At 37.9% G+C, this 21676-nt stretch overlaps 4 protein-coding genes across 4 annotated transcripts; 3 read left to right on the top strand and 1 right to left on the bottom strand.

Moving 5' to 3' along the window:
• Window positions 1-66: 66 nt before the first annotated feature.
• Window positions 67-10960, bottom strand: LOC101291605 (protein NAP1-like). The gene is made up of 23 exons (XM_004293718.1): window positions 10547-10960; window positions 10372-10446; window positions 10188-10268; window positions 9661-9741; window positions 9421-9503; window positions 9014-9098; window positions 8063-8188; window positions 7778-7885; window positions 7608-7652; window positions 7384-7526; window positions 6927-7059; window positions 6385-6495; window positions 6200-6278; window positions 5365-5558; window positions 4922-5067; window positions 4092-4173; window positions 3877-3987; window positions 3217-3342; window positions 3001-3140; window positions 2820-2916; window positions 1271-2262; window positions 883-1092; window positions 67-770 (listed from the first exon to the last, which is right to left on the bottom strand). Exons 1-23 carry the CDS (start codon window positions 10958-10960, stop codon window positions 290-292), a joined length of 4143 nt encoding a protein of 1380 aa, XP_004293766.1. The 3' UTR covers window positions 67-289.
• A 3892-nt stretch (window positions 10961-14852) lies between these two features.
• On the top strand, window positions 14853-16041 carry LOC101303104 (probable mitochondrial chaperone BCS1-B-like). Its single transcript, XM_004295445.1, has 2 exons — window positions 14853-15461; window positions 15598-16041. Exons 1-2 carry the CDS (start codon window positions 14853-14855, stop codon window positions 16039-16041), a joined length of 1053 nt encoding a protein of 350 aa, XP_004295493.1.
• A 551-nt stretch (window positions 16042-16592) lies between these two features.
• LOC101302819 (probable polygalacturonase-like) lies at window positions 16593-18119 on the top strand. Its single transcript, XM_004295444.1, has one exon. The coding sequence runs from the start codon at window positions 16593-16595 to the stop codon at window positions 18117-18119; it is 1527 nt and encodes a 508-aa protein (XP_004295492.1).
• Window positions 18120-19168: 1049 nt separating this feature from the next.
• Window positions 19169-21020, top strand: LOC101291315 (mitochondrial chaperone BCS1-like). Its single transcript, XM_004293717.1, has 3 exons — window positions 19169-19214; window positions 19328-20292; window positions 20432-21020. The coding sequence occupies exons 2-3, from the start codon at window positions 19357-19359 to the stop codon at window positions 20834-20836; spliced, it is 1341 nt and encodes a 446-aa protein (XP_004293765.1). The 5' UTR covers window positions 19169-19214; window positions 19328-19356; the 3' UTR covers window positions 20837-21020.
• Window positions 21021-21676: the final 656 nt, after the last annotated feature.

The raw sequence follows: 21676 nt of genomic DNA, 5'->3' as shown, positions 1-21676 counted from the left end.
GCACTCGTCTCTTTGCTACTCTGAGAGCGGCCCAAATAAGCCAGCCATCCGATTACATGCACAGTTCCAGAACAGAATGAATGTACACGAAATAATACCAATGGCAAAGAATTTACATCATCAAGGCCACACTATAGGTGGGAAAGAGTTGAGCGATTCTAGATATATATTTTGTCAAAATTTATATGAACTAGCTCATCTGCCTATAAAGCTTATGAATAACTGCGCTTAATAATATCACAATAGTAGATAATTTACCATCCTCGTAACACATGATTTACTTGGCTTTCTACTTGTATGATATTGGACCAGACCTTGAGACAGCAAATCTTGGTAGTGGACTGGGACCTGTGTTCCCTGAAGTTGATCCCTCCGCAAACTTAACTTTTCGGCTTGAGCCATAATCTAAAGGCCCAGAACGGCGATAGTTCTGTTGCCTGTGTTCAGTGCTTCGTGAACTTCCACCATCATAAATGTGCTCTTGGCCATGGGATGATGATCCTTTGAAATAACCTGAATCATACTGAGGAGTGGAGTCGCCACGGGGTTGTCGTGCTGCGGGAGATGCATGTGAGAGCGATACAGCAGGCGAATGGCGGGGTGAAATGCTTAGTAATGCGAGTGGTGTATTTGGAGAGTTTGTATAGTACTGGCTGTATATTGAACGAAGAATGGCATATGGAACATGGGGTTCCAGAGAGCTTCTTGGAAGATAAGGTGAGATCTCGCAGAGTTGGTCCAGGAAAATTAGCTGTGCTACAAGATGAGATCTGTGAAGCGCAATTATTGAAATTGTTAGCAGACTGAAAATGACTAGGTAGGTGAAAATTACCATAAAAAACCTAAAGAAAAAATTATGCATGGAGATATAAATTAATTTACCTATTAGTTTCACTCCAAGAATCCAGTATAATGCTTGCAGAGAATTTGACGAAAAGCTGCATTGTGGATTTTATGCTTGCTTCAGCTGACAAACGACTTTGTTCAGAGTCCACTGATTCACCAACATGGCCATTTGAGAGAGATTGTCTTTGCTGATATTCACGTTCCACTCTAACAAACTCACTTCCTGCAATTACAGCACTGATGCACCTGCCAGCAAAGTTGATTGATAACAGATGTTAAAACATTTGGCAAAAAGACCATAGAAGCCATTTTATATGTAACATAATCAGAGAATGCTAAAGTGAAGCTAGTTGGCTGGGGATCAATTCAGAAGTATCTGCCATGGAATTTTTTGACTTCATGATAAGAGCAAACATAAATATACCTTGCCAAGCAATGAATATTGTTATTGAAACCCCCAGTGTCCACATTGAAGGCTGTGGTAGTCCATATATTAGATGTCATAAAGGCGGCAAAGAAATAGGGTAATAGGCTCCATGACCCATCATTTGCACCCCCAACCTCTTCTAAGATCAATCTCACCCACTGGGAATCATGATTATCAACTACACCAACATTGTTTGCCACCCCTCTCAATCTCCTGACTTCTTTCTTTTCAGGTATTTCTTCAGGTATATGCTTAGATATTCCAGCTAATAATGAATGTATCAAGGGTGCACCTTCAAAAAGTACAGTGCCAGCAGCTTCAGCTAGAGATCTGTCAAAAGCCAGGGCCAAGCCAGCTTGAACACAAAACCCAATCACCGTGTCTATATCGACTATCTGCTTTATTGAAGCCTCTCTTTCATTTCGGTCTCCAGAATGCAGACTACCAGCAACTGCCTCTAGCACATCACGATTTGATCTCAGTGATGTATCAATACAATTTAAAAGTGCAGCAGTGTGTTCTTTCAGTAATCTGTCTAGCCTGTCAACTCCATAGCCACCAAAGATGCGAGCAAAGGCCTTTAATTCTCTAAGATCAGTGACTGAATCAGCAAAATATCCACCAACAGGCCTTGTGCTCTTGAAGCATTTGTGAATTGGAGCAAAAAGGATTCCAGCACCTGATATATCCTTGATTATATTTTCAATGTACCAGTTGCAGACAGCTTCAGTGGCTGATCCTGTATGTTGCTCTTCTGGTTTTTCAAACAAATGCAAAGAAGAAACTGGTCCTGAGAAGGCTTCTGAGAGCAAAACCTCTCGAATACCCTGAGTTAAGTCCATGCTAATATGCTGCTCTGCCAGATGGATAATGCTGATGTGTCTGCGAATAAGCAACTCAAGAACCGTAGGCCGTTGGAGGTCATTGTCAGTTTTCAGTACTGCAAGCAATCTCCTCCTAAGGTTCCCAAGAATGCACTCCCTCATGTACTGTGAATAATAATTGGCACATTTTAGTGACACTGTAAGGAAGTTATATACTCTGCTTTATGTCAGAAGCAAGTTTTTTGTGTGGGCTTGTCATACAGTCATAATGCATGTCTATTGTGGAGAATTGCACAAACTGATAACCTGTTTTCTCCAACCTCATGATCATGTGAATTAGGGCAGGTTCAACAAGTTGAGGTGAAAGATAGCAACAATGAACAAGATAAAACTTTGCATAAGCTATAAGTCACAGCCATAGGAACTAGACCCATTCAGTCCATTATAATAGTATGCCAAAAAACAAAAGACGTCTAGCTCATCTTCTGTTTCCAAAATTAGGGAACAGTTTGTTTTAATTCTAGAAATGCAAGTTTGCCCGTGTCGAAACTTGAAGTTTAACGAGGGATGCAAAACAGCAGAAATTATGTAAACTTTTAAATACAATATTTGATACAATTAAGGGGTCATTTATTTATGTATTTAGTTGTACGTTTAAGACTTTTTCTTATTAGATTCAATCATCATTTAAACTTAAGAAAATAGGTAAAAGCTTGCCTCACCTCCCTTAAGACAAAAACATGGTTTAGAACACATATAGGCTCCATATCATTCAAAACTGAGCATAAGTTGGTCAATCTCTGCACCGCAGCTTCTAACCTGCGAGGCAATCGTGTCAGTTCTGAACTCATGGATAGAATTCGATAGACATTATGCATCAAATTGAGATGACTAATAACATACATCTTGATAGAAGCATTATTTTCAGGACGACTCTCATGGCCAGGCAAAGGGAAACCCGGTGCTCCTTTTGGAGATTTAGTTGAAGTTATTGATATTCTTGAAGCAGAATTCATATAAGAAGCGGCCTGCTCCGGAAGAAGCTGAGATTTCCCACTAATCAGTTTTGTATAAAGCATAACCAATTTCAACTATTTTCTTATGACAATAAGTTGCTACCTGGTTCTCTAGGGCACCAAATCCTCCTTCAGAATCAAGGATGTTAATTAATCCCTCCAGTCCTCCCATTATAGATTCAATGAGAGATTCAACATAAAGGACTGCATCTCTGCCAATCTTGGTTACCTGCTTGCATAAAGGATTCAGCCAAATCATTAAATTCTGAATTCACGCATCCATCTCCAAGTTGAGGAATGCAATCGTGGATATGTGTAGTAGGCTACAAAAAATTTCTGTAAGGTATGAATACAAGACATCATCACAACTTTGGTAATTACCAATTAGTGACTATAAATCAATATTTAGTTTGAGTGAAAATGATTATCCAATGGTACTTTTTTTTTATCAAACACGAAAGGAATGCAGAGAAAATGGTATTCCCATCTTCATCCCATCAAGAAATGATACAAGCTCATCTTATCACCTTTCACCTTGAAGAGATAGAAGCTCATAAAAGAAAGGAACATCATTCCTTTTCACGAGTATTAAAAAAGAATAAAATTTAAAACCTAACATCATAAGACACTTGTTTTTGTCCCAACATGGATGGCCTGCCATACTAATAGCATGTTGAGACAAATAAATAGAAAAGTTCTAAATTCTAAACATGCAAGTACATGAAACTTTGGAAAGGCAAATGAAATTCGGATTCTGGATCACCTCTTCCGGAACAATGGGGGAAGCACACTCTGGAAAACTACTTGCAACACCAAGCCAGGCACAGCAATGTTGTGGGCGACCTTCCGGGCCAAACATAGTGTTCCTGAAGACCTATATAAGAGAAGGGACAAAAAGACATTTTCAGTTTAGTCAAGTTACTACTGACACTGCAAGAAGCTTAGCAAACCAGTTAAAGCAAAGAAAGCAAAACTTACCGCTGTAAGGTGCTGATGGTAGAAATACAACTTCTTAAGACTCGCATGCTTTGATAATTGAGATTCCAGTTCATCGACACATCTAATTTACATTAATATGTATATACACAGCAATGGATTAATAACCATGAGTTGCTGAAATGAAAGGGGTTTATTACTTCAGAAAATTTTTAAAACAAATTTTCAAAGTATTAACTGAGAAACTACATGATCATATAATGGTCAAGAAAGTATTAACTGAGAAACTACATGATCATATAATGGTTAAGAGACAACAATATAAAACTTTGCAAGGGCACTACAAATTAGAGCTGTTTGAAATTATGTTTTATGAATTTGCAAGGACCTCCAAGGCCAATATATTAGTAATGGACTTTTACCAAAATCAAAGTACAGCATGACTGACTATAGGCAGAACCATTTTCCTAGCAACGGTTAGTCACAAACTGAATTTTTCTGAACATCTGTGAATGCATTATTGATACTAGTTCTAGCCTTCAAATAATAAAGTTAGCTTTTACTGGGTTGTTTACTATATTGCCTCTATATGTTAGCAAAGTTTGCGTAAGTGCTGTTGACCGGATAATCTTCCATGCAATATTATCATAAAGAGAAGACAGATACCATAAGCGCTAATACTAGAAACAAATAATAGGGAGTAACTCAAAAATAACTTCTAGTATTCACCGATAAACTTTCAATTTTAAATTTTCATTCTTGCTTCAGAGTAGAAGAATATTTATCCTGAGAATTACATTGAAAAGCTTCAATAAAGGACTGTGAAACCCATCAGAAAGGCAAAAAAAAAAAAAGTTACAAAAAAAGAGCACCTGGACCAATTGTAGGCAGCATTTCCCTCTGATAGCAGGCCTTCTTTCCCTGTAGAGACTGTAGCTTTCTCCAAATGTCTTATGTTTATAGATGACCGGGATGATGTCACTATCATCAATATTGATAACCAATCCTTTCGAAATTCCTGATTAGAAATCACAAAATGAGACCTTAATGAGGACATATAACAAAGAAATCTATTCATAATTGAATATTAGAAAAGTAATGTGACAAGGGCAACAGTAAGAACATTTATTTAGAGCAGTACAACAGAGGATGAGTTGGTGAGTATGCTACCTAACGAAAACAAGGACAGGCACTTGATTGCAAAAACTTTTGGTGTTTTATTGCATAAACTAGATCATAAAGTAGAAGATCCGGTGCATGATACTGTGGTACATCGCAGGACATGTCAAAACTAGACTACAGAGAGAGAGCTTACAGATAGATCACATGTAATGGCAGATACATTTTCACCCTGTGGTTTTGGAATGTTTTCAAGGTGCTGAACAATCTGCTGAAAAAGACTTTTCAAGCTTGCATCTAAGTCGAGAGCCACCATCCCAGGGGTATTTAACAAAAACCGGATTCTACCAGCACAAGAAGAAAGGTACGACAATGCATAACCTCTAATTGCTGCATACAAAAGTACAAACTTTTAAGTGAATTTACTTAAAAGAAATAGTTTATTATACTAATAAATAATGCTGGATAAATCCATGTACTCCACACTGAGATAGTTTATAATTAATACTGTGTAATGCACATATGAATGTCAGACAAGTAATTTAGTAAAGCAGAGCAAAAACAGCTGTAGAACTACCAACAAGAACACAGTTTACATGCAATATCTATGTGATTGACTACAACACAATATATTTAATATGAAGTTCATGCCTTTGTATAAGCTGCAGTTTAAGTGGGAGTGTAGACTTTGAACTCAAACAAGGCTAGGTAATACTACATACATAGACAATTGCCTTGTTTGAGTTCAAAGTCTACACTCCCACTTAAACTGCAGCTTATACAAAGGCATGAACTTCATATTAAATATATTGTGTTGTAATCAATCACATAGGTATTGCATGTAAACCGTGTCCTTGTCAGTAGTTCTACAGCAGTTTTTGATCTGCTTTAATAAATAACTTCTCTGACATTCATAGTTGTACAGCTTATACAAAGGCATGAACTTCTCTGACATGTATAGGGATTTCTTCACATGGAAATTAGCTATCTTATTTTTTTAATTAAATGGCATAGACCAGGTTCAGTCTAACCTGCAATATACTTGCGTACCAAACAGCAAAGATGGTCCATTCCATCTAACAAAAACCCAATCGTTGGATCACTTGGATCCTGCAAAGATCACAATAGTGGCAGTCAAGCACTTTATTCTCAGTTGGAACTAGGAAATGAAAACTAACCATGACATATTTAGACAAATACATGAAACTTGGCTTACAATTTCAACTGACACCATTCGAACGGCTTTTGATTTTGATGATGCAATTCCAACATGTTGGAAATACCAGAGGACCTCACATTGAGCAAAAGCCAGGGCAGAGAATACCATCTGAGGATGCATGAAATCATCAAACTATATCAACAAGCAATAGAATGTATGGTAAAGAATGTCCAGTGGTGAATCAACCTTGTAGTCATTGATAGAATGATAAACAAAAAATTGAGAAAATTATCACTACAACCAATTGGCTGAAGGCCGACGAATCACTCAAACTAGAACACTAGTTAAATAATCACAAAACTACTTGTAAATAACAATTTAATCATCTTTTCTAAGACTGAATGCTTAGTACATTAGCAACTGTACCAGAACGCATTACAAATGTCATTGTTATAACTAGCTTGTATACAAAATCGAACACAGTATTTTGATTTAGAAATCGGACACAATATAAGCTTCTTTAGAGAAACTAAGCAAAATCATGTAAATGAGCTATATCTTTAGCAATTTAGCACATGTGAAGAAAGCTTACAATGTACCTGTATGTTTGGAGCCAACAAACTAGGCTGATCAGTGAAAAAAAGTACCATTCTTCCGATCTCTTGCTTCAGTAATATCCTCCTCTCACGGTGGATGGCGTCACATGATAGTAATGCTTGCTCATGCACTTCACTGCATCCAATTATGATTTTAGTTTGTTCAATACACATGCGCCACATATATCACCAAACAGAAGGAAAGTACATTTGTGAAATTAGCGGTAACTCATGGTTATGGAGACACTTTATACATGCAAAAGACAACAACAACTTGCATAAGTAAAACAACATCAAAGATTCAATGGTTATCTTGCATCATATCCAAATTAGACTGCCTACTTCTATAATTATCAACTTTTTCTACAGAATTATTAAATGCATAAATCTCTCTAACAGCCCATTTACTCCAAGTTTCATGTTCAGCTAGTTATATCTGGACTTCAGTTTGTATACATACCTTATCATTTTCTCAACTTGCTTTGCTACACTATACTCCAAATCTGCTTCTTTTTGCTTTGTACGTCCAGATTTTGCCATCTTCTTTGATTCTATAATTCGTGGCAGGACAAATAGCTGATACTCTTCATGCAAAAGTATGTACTGCGTGTTTAAGTTGCAACAGTTAACAACTGAAAAGTATCAAAGCTGTTTAAAGGACAGAACACAACCAGAAAAACTCACCTCATCCCTGAACAATGTAAGAACCAAATTTTCTTTCAAGACGACCTGAAAGCCACAAAATGTAAACAAAAGTAAGAGTAAAAAATTATGAAAGATAAATACAACGCATCATTCACGAAATTCAATATATTAACACGATTAAATAGAAATTCTGCACAATGTAGTGTTACCAGAGCAATATCAATGCTAGTGACGCGTAGAAGCTCATCTGGACAAACGAGGTACCCAAATAATACCCATTCCCGATACGAGGTGACATTCGCTAAATCCTGAGCTCTCTACAGGTAGGACATAAAATGGACTATATAGTGTAGTTTGTAACGACAGCAGTTAAACAAAACATTCAAAATAGCCAATACAGAAATAGGAGAACCAACTATTTTTTGAAACGCTAGGTGAACCAACTATGGCAGATGGTGACCAATCTCAAAATCAATCAAAATGAAAATGTTTACCATTGGGTGTGCAGAATTTGTAAGGATGTCTGGATATCGAGGATGATATGGACTTAAGAATCCCTCGTTTCGGAGCTTTCTTGTATCTGTTGACAGAAAAATGATAGGACCCACAGCCTCTAGCACCTGAAAAAAAAAAACTCAAATGGTATTAAATCTTCAAGATCAAGCCTTCCCAGCAGAATTCGTAATTAATAACGTTCAAATTAATACTTCATGTACTGAACAAAAAGAGTCGATCATTCATAGAGTTTTTTTTCGTCTACCTTATGAGGTGTGATTATACACTAGATCATAAGACGTAGGAACACACTCATAAGGTACTTATAATGATTTAAACAAACTCCAGCAGCAAGTGACTACCTTTCTATTGAAACACAAGTGGCTATTAAGTTGAAGCTTATGTTAAATTAACTAAAAACCAACACTAATTTTCTTTTTTTTTTTAATTCTTTTTGCCATAATGTTCCGGGCCATGATATCTGTTAACTAGTGGCTCTAAACCAAGGACACCAGGAACATAGGAGCGCAATGCTTTATAAAGTTAATTTTTCCCTCAATACCATCCACCATCGCCTCATCTACCATGTTCTTACTCGGCAAATCATTTAAATGCACACTCTTTGTGTTAAGGGAATAACAAGGTCATTTCACGAAATATCACTCCACTAATGAATTTTTTTTATTTTTTATGATGATGATGATGATTAGAAATTTAGAACCTGTTAGTATAATTGTTTAAATTACTGACATTTGAACAATAACCCACATAAGAAATTTGATAGGTTATAGCAAACTCCAAAATATTTCATGAGCTGCCTACAAATGATGTAAGCATGAAGGTTCATACAAAAAAGCCTCTTATGACAATCAAGGGGACAGGAATTTGAACTGGGGACATCTTCTTTTTACGAGGGTTTACCACATTGATCGATTAAAGCACACACTAACCTCTCCAATACGGGGGCTCACAAAATTTAGGTCTTCTTTCAATCCTTTCAAGGGTGGATCATAACCGTCTATAAATTGAACCAACCTATAATCGACATAAGAAGAGACATATTAAAATTGATAAGAATACAGAATCCGTAAACGGTAAAAGACATCCTTGAATGGATATAACAATGCGATGATCTTAGCCTGAATAATGTTTGGAAGGCATGGTTCCCACCACCTAGGCATTTGTTGGTATCTCAATCATTATTTTTAAAAGTACCATACATGTCTTTAGAAACTAATTAATGAAATATTCTGTGCTTATTTAAGAGAATGGAGAAAAAGATTTGTTTAATCATTTAGAGAGAACTGCATATATTAATGAGTCAGAAAAAACCTATTAACTTAAAGACAGAACCTACCGATGATAGAAATCACAATCTCGGTCATTTCTTGATATTGCATGCAAAAGGTTATACATTTGTAGCATCATTTTCCTCGGTATCTGTTATAAGCATAGTGTTAGTAGAATTGCAGCACAGGTATAAACATAAGTTGACTATACACATATAGAGTTAAGACAAAGCACTGAAACTTCTTCAACAAATGGACAATGACAATAATTGGATACTTATAAAAGAAAGAAGAGGAAGTTGACATACCTTCTCAGAGAATAGGTTAACACGGACAAATGAACAGAAGAGATCCATAAATGCATGTAGTATAAGCGAGTTCTGGTGAGGCTGCAAAATACTGCGCCAAGTTATCATAGATGTCATGCAGAAACAGAACTTTAAGTTTGTGTCAACAAACATCATCTAGGAGCTTAAATTGTAATAATGCAAAAGGACCTTTAAATTCTGTCAGAACTTCTATCTACATAGGACTGATTTTAACAAGCACTAAACATCTGGTTTCCACAAAATTTGAGAGGCTTAAATAATTAGATAAACCCACTTTTACAAATTAACATTAGTTTACATACCACTTTATTTTTTATTTCACTCTACGCTTATCCGTATACCAGTGAGATATCAGAAATCCATAATTATATTACATCAATCTTATCCGTCTGGAGATCAAAGTGTTTGGCCAATTATATGGAGTAAAAAAAGATATTGTGTATGTCCTTGTCCCATCCATAACTTATAGTTCACATTGGTGACAAAGAAGTGATCATGATACTCACCAACAAGGTAATAACAGTACTGCTTAGATCCAATATAAGCCGTAGAGCTTGTTCACGAAATGCCATCAAGTCAAGAAGCAGCTGATCGAGACAAACAAAAAAGAGAGATATTAATTGACTGTATCTAAATATGAACATTTTCAAATATATAAGACAAACAGAGCTCTTGATATTTATTAGTTACCTGAACCCATGGTTCCAAGCTTTGTAGATGAAGCCCTGCATTATCATGCAAGGCGTCCAAGGCAACCTTATCAACCTGCATTAGTGTTGTACCAAATTATTAAATTCAGATAGTCCAGTAAGGCTGACTTACAAAAGAAGACCTGATATTTAAGGAAAAGCAAATCAAATCTTACACGTTCAAGCTGTAACTTGCTATAATGCTCCGGGAACTTCTTTGAAAGTAGCAAGCAAAGTCTTGGATGGTTGGGGAACACACCGGCTTTCCAAAAGGCTTCTGAAAATGTATGTCCAACTGGATCCGGGTAATCCAAAATTTGGTTTAGCCTATACATTTTAGCCATAAGACCTTCTGCTACTTCAGTTAGTTGAACTACCCACTGCATGTTTAAGCCTTTGTGGGACACGCCTGCACTTTGGACAATCTGTCCATCAGGACCTGCAGTCCTGGAGCTCCTAGATGTCATGGGAGAAGGTTCTGGACCCAAGTACTCAGTCCATCTCGACGGACCCTCCCACTCTTTTGATCTCACAGAAGTGGGTGATAATGACGAATCTTGGCTAGAGAAATGTTGTCTCGATTTCGCCATAGCTAAGCTAATCCACACAAACTTGTCTGCATTTAAATTTTCGCCCTTAAAGTCAGATCACTATAAGATGGCACATCCTAATTACTTAAACTCAATCTCATTCTACATTCCACCTCGTGCATTAACAAAACCAGCATTAGGGTATTAACAAACTATAAAAGTAACAAAGCAACATTCTTTTCCTTCTTTGGCTCATATGTTCCAAGCAACTAAACGGTCAGAACCATGCTTATATATTCAAGCATTTCGGGTTTCCAGCTCCTTAAGCTACTCCATTATTTAAGCTTCATTGTTCCTTATTGCAAAATGTTCAGGGTAATACAGTAACTAACAAGACCTAGACTTTCATTTCATAACTACTCGAGATTAAAGCTCTTGAACTATGTTCTACACTAAAGCATTTCACAACGGCAAACCGATACAGATTAATAGCATTACAAGAAGCAAAACGATCCAAACCAAGCAACTCAAACAAAACAGACACAGTAGCAGAGCATACAAAACCACAATTGAAAAGCAAAACCATCGATTTGGGTGCAGAGAAAATGTGGGTTTCTACAATCTGGCTCAAGAAACACGAAAAGCTTCAATCTTTACTATAATCCCCAATATTTCTTGACCACATTTGTTCTGGGCAACCAAAGAGAGAAAGAGAGGAGTAGCTTACATGTGAAAGCTTGGAAATTGAGGTGAGGTGGTGGAGACCATGGAGGTCTCAGATCTGTAGTGGCCTTGTGAAGCAGAAGAGAGAGAGAGAGAGAGAGAGAGGGAACGAGAGTGGTTGAAGTGGAAGAGCTGGGAATAGAGAGAGACTTTATATATTATATATTTAAGAGAGAGAGAGATGGGCGTGACCCTTGGAGGCTTTCTATTCTTCTTTCTGTGGAAATAAGCCAAAAGAGTCAAAACCAACAGATGGACACTGGGATTTTGAAGGCTATAGTCTGATATTCGGTTTTGTGTCTTAATCAGTTAATCTGATTACCTCTTTTTATTACAGTAGTGTATTTTTGGGTTGATTAGGGTTTTTAGTAATTCCGTTGAGGGATTTTTTTTTTTTTTTTGTAAATGCAGAGGGATTTCCCTCTAATTAACAAGAAAAAGAAAGATTTTCATATATATAATCCAAATTTCTAAGGGAGAAGTCCGGTTTGTCAACAATGGTACTTGTTTATGTGATCTCATAGTAAAAACGTCACATTATGTTTACTTCATTCGAACTTGTTATTAAACTTTCTTATTTATCATGCGTAATTTCAACGTATGATATTACAAGAAAATGAGATTAGTAACAACTAGTGTAATACACCGACTCTGAGTGGTGTGATTTCACAAATGATCTTTTTCGTCTTGTTCAAAACAAATCCAAAAGAAGAAAGAATATTTTTTCGTATAATTGCACCTAATGTTACGTGTACATCATCCGCCCAATATGATGTTTTTTTATATACAAATATGACCCAATTGTAGATTGAACCCTCGCACTGCATTTGTATAACTCAAGTAACTAAATATATTTACTCCTATATTTAACATGTTGTATTGCACCATAGTTATCAATGCTAATCTCATTTTTTATTCTCCTAAAAGTTAGATCATTAGCACACCTGTGTAATACCCAAATTTGGTGTCTTGTAATCATCAGGATCATCGTATGGACGGCCGGAAAGGCAACCATTATTATTATATCAATCTTTGTGGTAGATATTTGGATCCTACAGGACCCTCACACAATTACACAAATAGTAAATATACAATCATAGTTGCTTAATGTCCAAGCCAAGATTGTCTTCCACCACAGGCCGATCTTCTATTGTACGCACATCACCGGCCAAAACTTGAAAGATGAAGCACCCCACTAACTTATATGATCAAGTCAATAGGTTTATGTGATCATAATCATATAATAAGATTTCAAATCTATATATAGCAGCAGTTAGGGGTGATAAGAATGTCTATAATGTCATGAATGTCACTAAGATAAGTTATTCATCCTAGCTAGCTAGGGTTAATCATTTACACATGCCATCTACTCAAACTCAAGTGATTGAGATTATAATGTTCCTTAAAGCAAAGTGTATGATTGGCATTTCCAACATTTCTTGATAGAGCTTGTTTTGGTTTTGTTGACAATAAAACAGGGCGCGCATTTCCGACAGTTCTTGATATCCAGAGCTAGATTTATGCTTCTATTACATAATAGAAGCATCAAACACGCGAGATGGTGAACCAATGCGATTAGTGAATAAGACATCTTAGAAATCTACTCAAGAGAGTCGACTTCTGCAATTAGTGGAAAAAGTTTATAAGCATTTGGTTGCAAGTGATAAGCAGTAGCAGTCTAGCACTCCCATCTCATTTGCTTTGTGAAACTGTTAGCTTGGTAAAAAACCTAGCTTGGTAAGATTACTGTCTTGTATCTTGCATTGGCCAACCAGATAATATCCATGTGACTCTTCAGCTAGCCGTTCAACTCACACAAGGTGCATGGTCACTGTCACAAAACAGTTCAAAGAGAGAAAAAATCTCATTTTCTGGTCAGTCAATAATGTCAGATGGTCCAAATTTATGTGAACTGGGAAATAATTGACCAAACGCTTGCCTAGCCAGAGCTAAGTTGATCGGCAAAGGAGGAAAGAAATTAAGGGGAAGTTGTAAAACTTTAGGGTTTCCTCTAGCTGCTATATAAATAACTCTAAATGGTCTCATAGTTCAGGAGAGTGAGCTTTCCAGAAACACAGGAAAACCCTGCTATAGCAGAACTCGTTCTCTATCCTCCTCCAGATCACTAGGATCAGAGCCACGGATGGAGGACACTTCTACTTTGGTGGAACACTTGCATTCCTTTGAAAGCTCACAAAAGAGGTAGATATGCCCTATTATGAGTTTAGGCTCGCAGCATAGCATGAGAAATGCTAACAACTTTATCCACCAACTTTCCCCTTTGATCTTTCTCAAATGTTAGCTCAAATGGTAAATTAAACTTTATGATATATCCATACTGTTTCTTTTAAATAGATTGTCATTTAGAGACCATCGATCTCTATAAACTAAATTGGAGATCGTTTGGTCATTAAACTATATCAATCTCTAAATGACAATCTAAAAGAATGAATGGTTTGGTGCCACGAATTTGATTTTGTGAGCTAAATTTTGGAAAAGATTGGAGGGGAAGGTTTGGTGGAGAAAGTTGAGAACATTCCTCACATTGTTGTATAAACGCATAAGAATAATGATATGCATATATAAAAAATTAAGTATCATGCTGAATAAACCATTGAGCATTAATCATCATAAAATCTTTAACCTTCATCATCTCTTCATACTGATATTTCCAACCTATCAACTTTGATATAATGGATTTCTTATTTTCTCTAATTTCTCTTTTAGAGTTCAGTGATTATTGAAGTTAACAATACTAATCAGGGTTTAATATATTGTTCACTTAATCGGAAAATAATTTAAACGTCTGTCACATTTTGCAGATCATACATGAATTCTGTGAAGAAAACACCTACTTCATCAACATCAAAACTTCAAAAGGGTCATCATCAGCTTGTGCCTCAAGGATTACTTCTTTGTTGCTTGTTCTGTTCAAGGCAGTGATGTACTTCATCCATCCCATTCTGAGATTTCCTCATCCAACCATCCATTCCTCCTCCAAACGCCGATCACCTGATAATGAGCTCATGGTCATACAAATTGAGGAGTACCAAAGCAATGATGGGTTGAGTACTCTAAATAAGTTGTTCGAAGCTTCAGAGCTTTACTTACACAGTAAGATAAGCCCTCCCACTAGATTCCTCAAAATTGCACAAGTTCAGAAAGAGACCAGTTTTCCATCCACTTCTCAAACAAGCAAGAGTTTGAAGACATTTATGAAGGAATTCAGATGAAATGGAAATACAATTCCAAATCCAAGAAGTCCAATTATTCTAGCATAGCAGGGAAAAAGCAATTCTTTGAGCTCACATTTGATGTCAAACACAAGGAAATGGTCATGGATGCGTACTTGCCTTACGTTATAGAGACATTCAAGGCTATGAAAGATGCAGAAAAGATTGTCAAGCTGCATACTCTTCCAAGGTCAGATACCTACACAATGATGAGATGGAGTGCAATCAATCTCGAACACCCTGCAGCATTCGAGACAATAGCCATGGATACCAAGCAAAAGAGATTGCTTTTGGAGGACTTGGACAGGTTTGTTAAGAGGAAAGAGTTCAATCAAAGAGTAGGAAGGGCTTGGAAAAGGGGGTATCTGCTGTATGGTCCTCCAGGGACTGGTAAATCATCCCTGATAGCTGCTATTGCTAATTATCTGAAGTTCGATATCTATGACTTGCAACTCACTCATTTGACATCGGATGTGGAATTGAGAAGAGTGTTGCTGGCAACAACAAATAAATCTATACTCGTGATTGAGGATATAGATTGTAGTCAACTGAAGCTGCAAGATAAATCGAATAGCAGTAAGAAAAATGACTCAGAAAGCTATCAGGTTATCCATCATTCTTCTCCAACATTAAAGCGTTACATAATTTCTTAGTCATTTAGAATTTGAGGTCATAACATGACTAGTTATTAAGCTTGAGTTTCGATGTCCTAAACTGTTAACTTCATTCTTTTGCCTGCAGCTTTCGCTATCGGGACTACTGAACTTCACAGATGGCCTGTGGTCTGGCTGTGGAGAAGAGAGAATCATTGTATTCACTACCAATCACAAGAGTAAGCTTGACCCTGCATTGCTGCGATCAGGCCGAATGGACATGCATTTCCACATGTCCTACTGCTCACACGAGGGGTTCAAAACATTGGCCTCCACATACCTAGGCATCAAAGAACACCAACCATTGTTTGATGAGATTAAAAGCCTACTGCAGAAGACAGATGTCACTCCTGCACAAGTTGCCGAGGAGCTGATGAAGAGTGAGGATGCTAACGTTGCACTCCAAGCTTTGATCACAAGGCTAAAGGAAATTAAGAAAAAGAAGGAAGATGACAAGAAGGCCAAAGATGAAGCAAAAGTAAAGAACGATACAAAGAAAGTTGATCCTAAGCAGTTAACATATTTTATTTGACAAGAGACATAGGGGATCAATCATCATGGCACGGACAAGCATTATGCATATTTTGCTGAAATTATTCAGGCTATAATAAACTCTTGCTTTTCATTTCAATAACCATACAATAATGTTCCTAAACCCATAAACCAACATACACAGCCACACTCTTATATCACTTTAATTTTGTTTGACAAAAGCTAGCTCTTTCTGACGATTATCCTTTTCGATTCAGGTAAAGTTCCAAGTCTGCTTGCTCTATTTCCTGAGATTGTAAAGAGATTTCTGATACCCTACCAAATTCAATTGCTATCTAGACAGTACTTACCAAATTCATTGTCCATTGTTGTCATTAGTTTCCCATCGCCCAAGGGAAGTTACTTGAACGTTTTCCTATTCATATTAGGAACTTTCTATGTCTTGTTCTACCAAGTTGCATCAGGCATGTACTTCCCTAGTTTTTGATTATTTCCTAGTTCCAATAAGAATAGTTCTCTATAAAAAGGGCGCTGCTCTATGCCTAATTCAGTATAATCAATCAAAAATCTTACTTAATCTGAAGAGTGGTGATGAAATCTCTACTATTAGGACATCTTGTGCTCTGCTTCCTACTAATTGGAGGGTGCGAGGGCAGAAAAGTACCCAACCTCTCCCAGGACAAATCCGATTCCGAATCCTCCTTCGAGTACAATGCCATCAGCTGCAGAGCTCACAGCTTTTCGCTCACCGATTTCGGCGCAGTTGGAGACGGCAAGACATCAAACACAAAGGCCTTTCAAGCTGCAATCAACCACCTGAGCCAGTTCTCAGCCCAAGGCGGCGCTCAGCTTTACGTTCCGGCCGGGAAGTACTTAACCGGCAGCTTCAACCTCACCAGCCACTTCACCCTTTACCTCCATAAAGAAGCTGTCCTCCTCGCTTCTCAAGACCCCCAAGAATGGCCAGTCCTCAAACCACTCCCTTCTTACGGCAGAGGAAGGGACGCACCAGAAGGACGCTATGCCAGCCTCTTATTCGGAACCAACCTCACCGACGTCGTCATCACCGGAGACAACGGCACCATCGACGGCCAAGGTGAGTTCTGGTGGAACAAGTTCCATAGTAAAAAGTTACAGTACACACGCCCCTACCTCATTGAGGTCATGTTCTCCTCCAACGTGCAAATATCGAATCTCACTCTTATAAACTCTCCATCATGGAATGTACATCCCATTTACAGCAGCGATATACTAGTGCAAGGATTGACCATCTTAGCTCCGGTGAGCTCTCCCAACACAGATGGAGTTAACCCGGATTCATGCACAAATGTTAAGATAGAGGACTGCTACATTGTCTCAGGCGACGACTGTGTGGCGGTGAAGAGCGGCTGGGACCAGTACGGCGTGTCGTTTGGTATGCCAACCAAGCAACTAGTGATCAGAAGACTTACTTGTGTTTCTCCTTACAGTGCCGCCATTGCATTAGGGAGTGAGATGTCCGGAGGTATTGAAGATGTGAGGGCAGAAGACATCGTGGCCGTTGAGACCGAATCCGGGGTGAGGATCAAGACAGCTGTAGGGCGAGGAGGGTATGTGAGAGATGTGTACGTGAGGAGAATGGAAATGCACACTATGAAGTGGGCGTTTAAAATGAGTGGGGATTATGGGTCACATGCTGATGAGGGTTATGACAAGAATGCGTTTCCTGAGATCAAAGGGATTTATTATAGGGATGTGGTGGCTGATAATGTGACGATGGCTGCGAGGCTGGAGGGCATTGAAGGGCATCCGTTTACGGGGATTTGCATGTCGAATGTGACAGTTGTATTGGCTGCTAAGGCGAAGAAGCAGCCGTGGAGCTGTTCTGATGTTAAGGGGGTCGCTAGTGGCGTGACGCCGATGCCGTGTGATTTGCTACAGGGTGATGTTGTTAATGGGGGGTGTGATTTTCCTGTGGATGTGGTACCAATTGACACGGTGGAGATGAAAAGATGTAGTTTTGATGGTAGGATGAAGTCGCCTATTTCATCTCCTAGTACTTCTAGAGTCCTGCAAGCCCGTCTGGTGAGGCCCCTGAGGACAAGGATCCAGCTCCAAGTCCATCAGAACCACCATTAACAAGTGCAGCAGGGCCTGATACACGTCATGACATTCATGGTCGAGGATCATCATCAAAAGAAAAGCCCAAGAAATGGAAGCCGAAGCCATCGCCGTTGCCACCACCGCCGCCTCCTCCTGTTGTTGCAGGAGCACCTGCGCCATTGCATACTGAAAGCAACGTGACATTGCGTCCTAAGAATAATGCAAGCAGCGCTGCTAAGATGTGGATGTGGATTATTGGGTTTGGCTTCGCTTTTGGTTGCGTCCTGGTCGTCTCCATTTTAAATTTAAGGAATAATAAGAATAGGAATAGGAATATGCAACAGGAAATTTCATGATGACTGATTGAATATGTACGATTTCTTTTCCTCTGCCTCATGAATCTTGATGAAGGTGTTTTTATTTTTACCATGTAGATCCTCATGTTTCATGTAGTCATGTTTTTACTATGTCCATTTCTTCTTTTTACATGACTGTTTGATCAAACCTAGCTCTCTAACTTTTCCCAATTAACCGAATCAAAGGAACGGCTATTGTGCCGGTGCTATGCCATGTCATTTGGTACAAGGTATGTGTATGTGCTTCGCAGAGCTTGCCTCTAATCCAAAGAGTAAAATATCGATGATCATGAAAATTTTGATGGTTTGAAAAAAAAAATTTCGATGGATATATCAATGGAAATTTTATCAAATTTTATCTAAAAATTGTATATTCGACCAAAAATAGATTAAATATAAAATATCAAAAAAATATGAAAATTAATATAGTAATAGTAAAAAACGGAAATTTTGAAGAAATATCGAGGACATTTTAGACATTTTACTCATTGCTCCAATCAATAGTTTTTTTTTTGTCTTGTTGCTTTCAGTCTTTCTAGCTTCCTTAGAACATTATGTTAGTATTGCTGAGATGTATAAAGTTACATACAAAGACCTAATTGGTCAACTAAGCAGACAATATGGAATAGAATAGTACAATTAAAATACAACTATCTCCATGGTAGGTGAGACTTCTGTTCTAAACCTTTATATAAGCCTAGGTGATGACAACATCGATAAATTCAATTCTTGAGGACTGCAGGAGACTGAAGCTTGGATCAAATATTCTCTTGAGGTTAGGGTTAATTTTAAGCCTTACTTTGCCTTGTTATCGATCATCTGTCTTTGTATCCATAGTTATTGTGATTGCTCTATTAAATTTATAGCTGGTTTCAGTTAAACTTGCAGATTGGTATTGCTTGGTCTTGTTATATCTCATGGATTCTCTGAAAAACATACCTGCTTTGATATCAAAATGGTTATCAACTTGCGCCTCTATGGTTGTGTCCTTGTTGCTTCTGTTCTTCCCTGGCTTCTTAAAACGTTGGTTATCTGATCCTATGACCTTACAAATTGATGAATACCATGGAATCAGTAGTCGAAATCAACTTTTCGGTGCTTTGGAGCTTTACTTGCAGAACAAGATCAGCCCCTCCACTAGACTCCTCAAAATTGCGCAAACTCGGAAAGATAGTATTTTCAGCACTCACTTTTCAGACAACCAAGAATTTGAGGATGTGTATGAAGATATTCAGCTCAAGTGGAAGTTCAATATCATATCTAAAGAGTCCAATCACCACCCTTCTTTGGCATCCAAGAGAAAGCAATACTTCCAGCTTATATTCGACTTGGAACAAAAGGAAAAGGTCATGAATTCTTACTTGCCTTATGTTTTGGAGACATTTAAGGCCATGAAGGAGGAAAGGAAGCTTATCAAGCTGCATACCCTTGTAAGGGTAGATCCTTATAAAATCAGATGGGATGCAATTAATCTCGAACACCCTGCAACATTTGAAACTTTAGCCATGGATCTGGAGCTGAAGACATCTGTTTTGGAGGATTTGGAAAAGTTTGTTAAGAGGAAAGAGTTTTATCAAAGAGTGGGAAGGGCTTGGAAGCGAGGGTATCTTTTATATGGTCCTCCAGGCACTGGTAAATCGTCACTTGTAGCTGCCATGGCTAATTACCTCAAGTTTGATATCTATGACTTGCAGCTCACACATTTGAAATCAGACATGGAATTGAGAAAAGCACTGATTGCAACAACAAATAAATCTATACTTGTGATTGAGGATATCGATTGTAGTCAGGCGGAGCTGCAAGATCGAAACTCTGGTAAGGGAAGTAGGAAAAATGAGTCAGAAGGCCAGCAGGTTAGCATTTCTGCACATATAAACACTGTTAGTGATTGGGCATGGTGGTCATTGGTAACTGATATTGTACAAGATTTAGGCCATTTCTATTGTACCAAGGTTCACATAATTGAACACCATGTAACATATTCTGTTGCAGATTACGCTGTCTGGACTACTAAACTTCACAGATGGCCTGTGGTCTAGTTGTGGAGAAGAAAGAATCTTCATATTCACTACCAATCACAAGAGCAAACTAGACCCTGCATTGCTGCGATCAGGACGAATGGACATGCACATCCACATGTCGTATTGCTCGTATGAGGGCTTCAAAACATTGGCCTCAAATTACCTGGGAGTCTGTGACCATCCCTTGTTTGAGAATATCGAAAGCCTACTGAAGAATACAAAGATCACTCCTGCCCAAATTGCTGAGGCGCTAATGAAGAGTGAGGATGCTGAAGTTGCACTCCAGGGTCTGATCACGGTGCTAAAGGAAAAGAGATACAAGGGGGATGAGTACCTAGATGAAGGTGAAGGGGAGCACTTGACATATTTCATCTAGTTATTTTTTTGAAGGGAACAATAGAACAATATCCAGGGAATAAGCTGCAATGAATCCGTATGCAAGGGAATGAAGGGATTGATCACATTGAAATTATGAAGGCTTAGTTTTTTTTATTGAAATATTATTTGCTTTCAGTAGCGGTCTTTGTATTATTCGGTAGGCTTTTTAGACCCAAAAAGGTAGCAATAATAGAGTAGGATGATCTTGGATAACCTGGTTAACGTTCCACTGCTTGGGGAGCTTCATCATGATTCCTTAACCAATTACAAAAGTGGAACACTAAGACTTCTTTCTATCCAGATCACACAATTTCCTCAAAAACTTTCTAGGCCTATAGACTAAATGTCTAAATCAATGTCTGAGATCATGTTACTATGTTAGAATGTTTCCTCTTCCACCACTAAGAATAGATTGGCAATTAACACTGGTGAGATTTGAACCTGGGTTTAACAGTTCCACACCTAAACTCTTACCAACTTGACTACTTATGGTAGTTTTAAAGACTTGAAAATATAAGAATTAACGACAACAACCAGACTAGACTATATTACGAACAATGCAAAAGTAAAATCACTTTTTTTTTTAATCGGAAAATCTTATCTTCTAATCCTCTGTATACTATTGTTTCTTATAGAAATATATTATTTCTTTAACCAATTCATGGTTGGCCAGAAGACGCTTACGTCATATGCTATCTTGCAAGTTTACAAGAAACTTTCTGTCTTGGGCTAACCCAAAAAGATCAATGCCCCGGGAACATATTGGGCCCGGATCAGAATTTGTTATTACGGATCCGGATTTTGGTGGATCCGTTTTAAAACCATTTACCTGTCTAAA

Source organism: Fragaria vesca, linkage group LG3 (genome assembly GCF_000184155.1).
Source record: "Fragaria vesca subsp. vesca linkage group LG3, FraVesHawaii_1.0, whole genome shotgun sequence".
NCBI lineage: Eukaryota > Viridiplantae > Streptophyta > Magnoliopsida > Rosales > Rosaceae > Fragaria > Fragaria vesca.
The sequence above is the reverse complement of the archived record's forward strand: the minus strand, read 5'-3'. Positions and strand labels throughout refer to the sequence as shown.

What these genes read in the sequence shown, in the direction of transcription:
- LOC101302819 (XM_004295444.1), top strand. Translation starts at nt 16,593, where the DNA reads ATGAAATCTCTACTATTAGGACATCTTGTGCTCTGCTTCCTACTAATT.
- LOC101291605 (XM_004293718.1), bottom strand. Translation starts at nt 10,960, where the DNA reads ATGGCGAAATCGAGACAACATTTCTCTAGCCAAGATTCGTCATTATCA. An exon ending in CAAGTTGAGAAAATGATAAG is followed by an intron (nt 7,060 to 7,383) that starts GTATGTATACAA and finishes AATTGGATGCAG; the next exon opens with TGAAGTGCATGAGCAAGCAT. An exon ending in AATATTCATTGCTTGGCAAG is followed by an intron (nt 1,093 to 1,270) that starts GTATATTTATGT and finishes CTTTGCTGGCAG; the next exon opens with GTGCATCAGTGCTGTAATTG.
- LOC101291315 (XM_004293717.1), top strand. Translation starts at nt 19,357, where the DNA reads ATGGATTCTCTGAAAAACATACCTGCTTTGATATCAAAATGGTTATCA. An exon ending in ATGAGTCAGAAGGCCAGCAG is followed by an intron (nt 20,293 to 20,431) that starts GTTAGCATTTCT and finishes ATTCTGTTGCAG; the next exon opens with ATTACGCTGTCTGGACTACT.
- LOC101303104 (XM_004295445.1), top strand. Translation starts at nt 14,853, where the DNA reads ATGAAATGGAAATACAATTCCAAATCCAAGAAGTCCAATTATTCTAGC. An exon ending in ATGACTCAGAAAGCTATCAG is followed by an intron (nt 15,462 to 15,597) that starts GTTATCCATCAT and finishes TTTTGCCTGCAG; the next exon opens with CTTTCGCTATCGGGACTACT.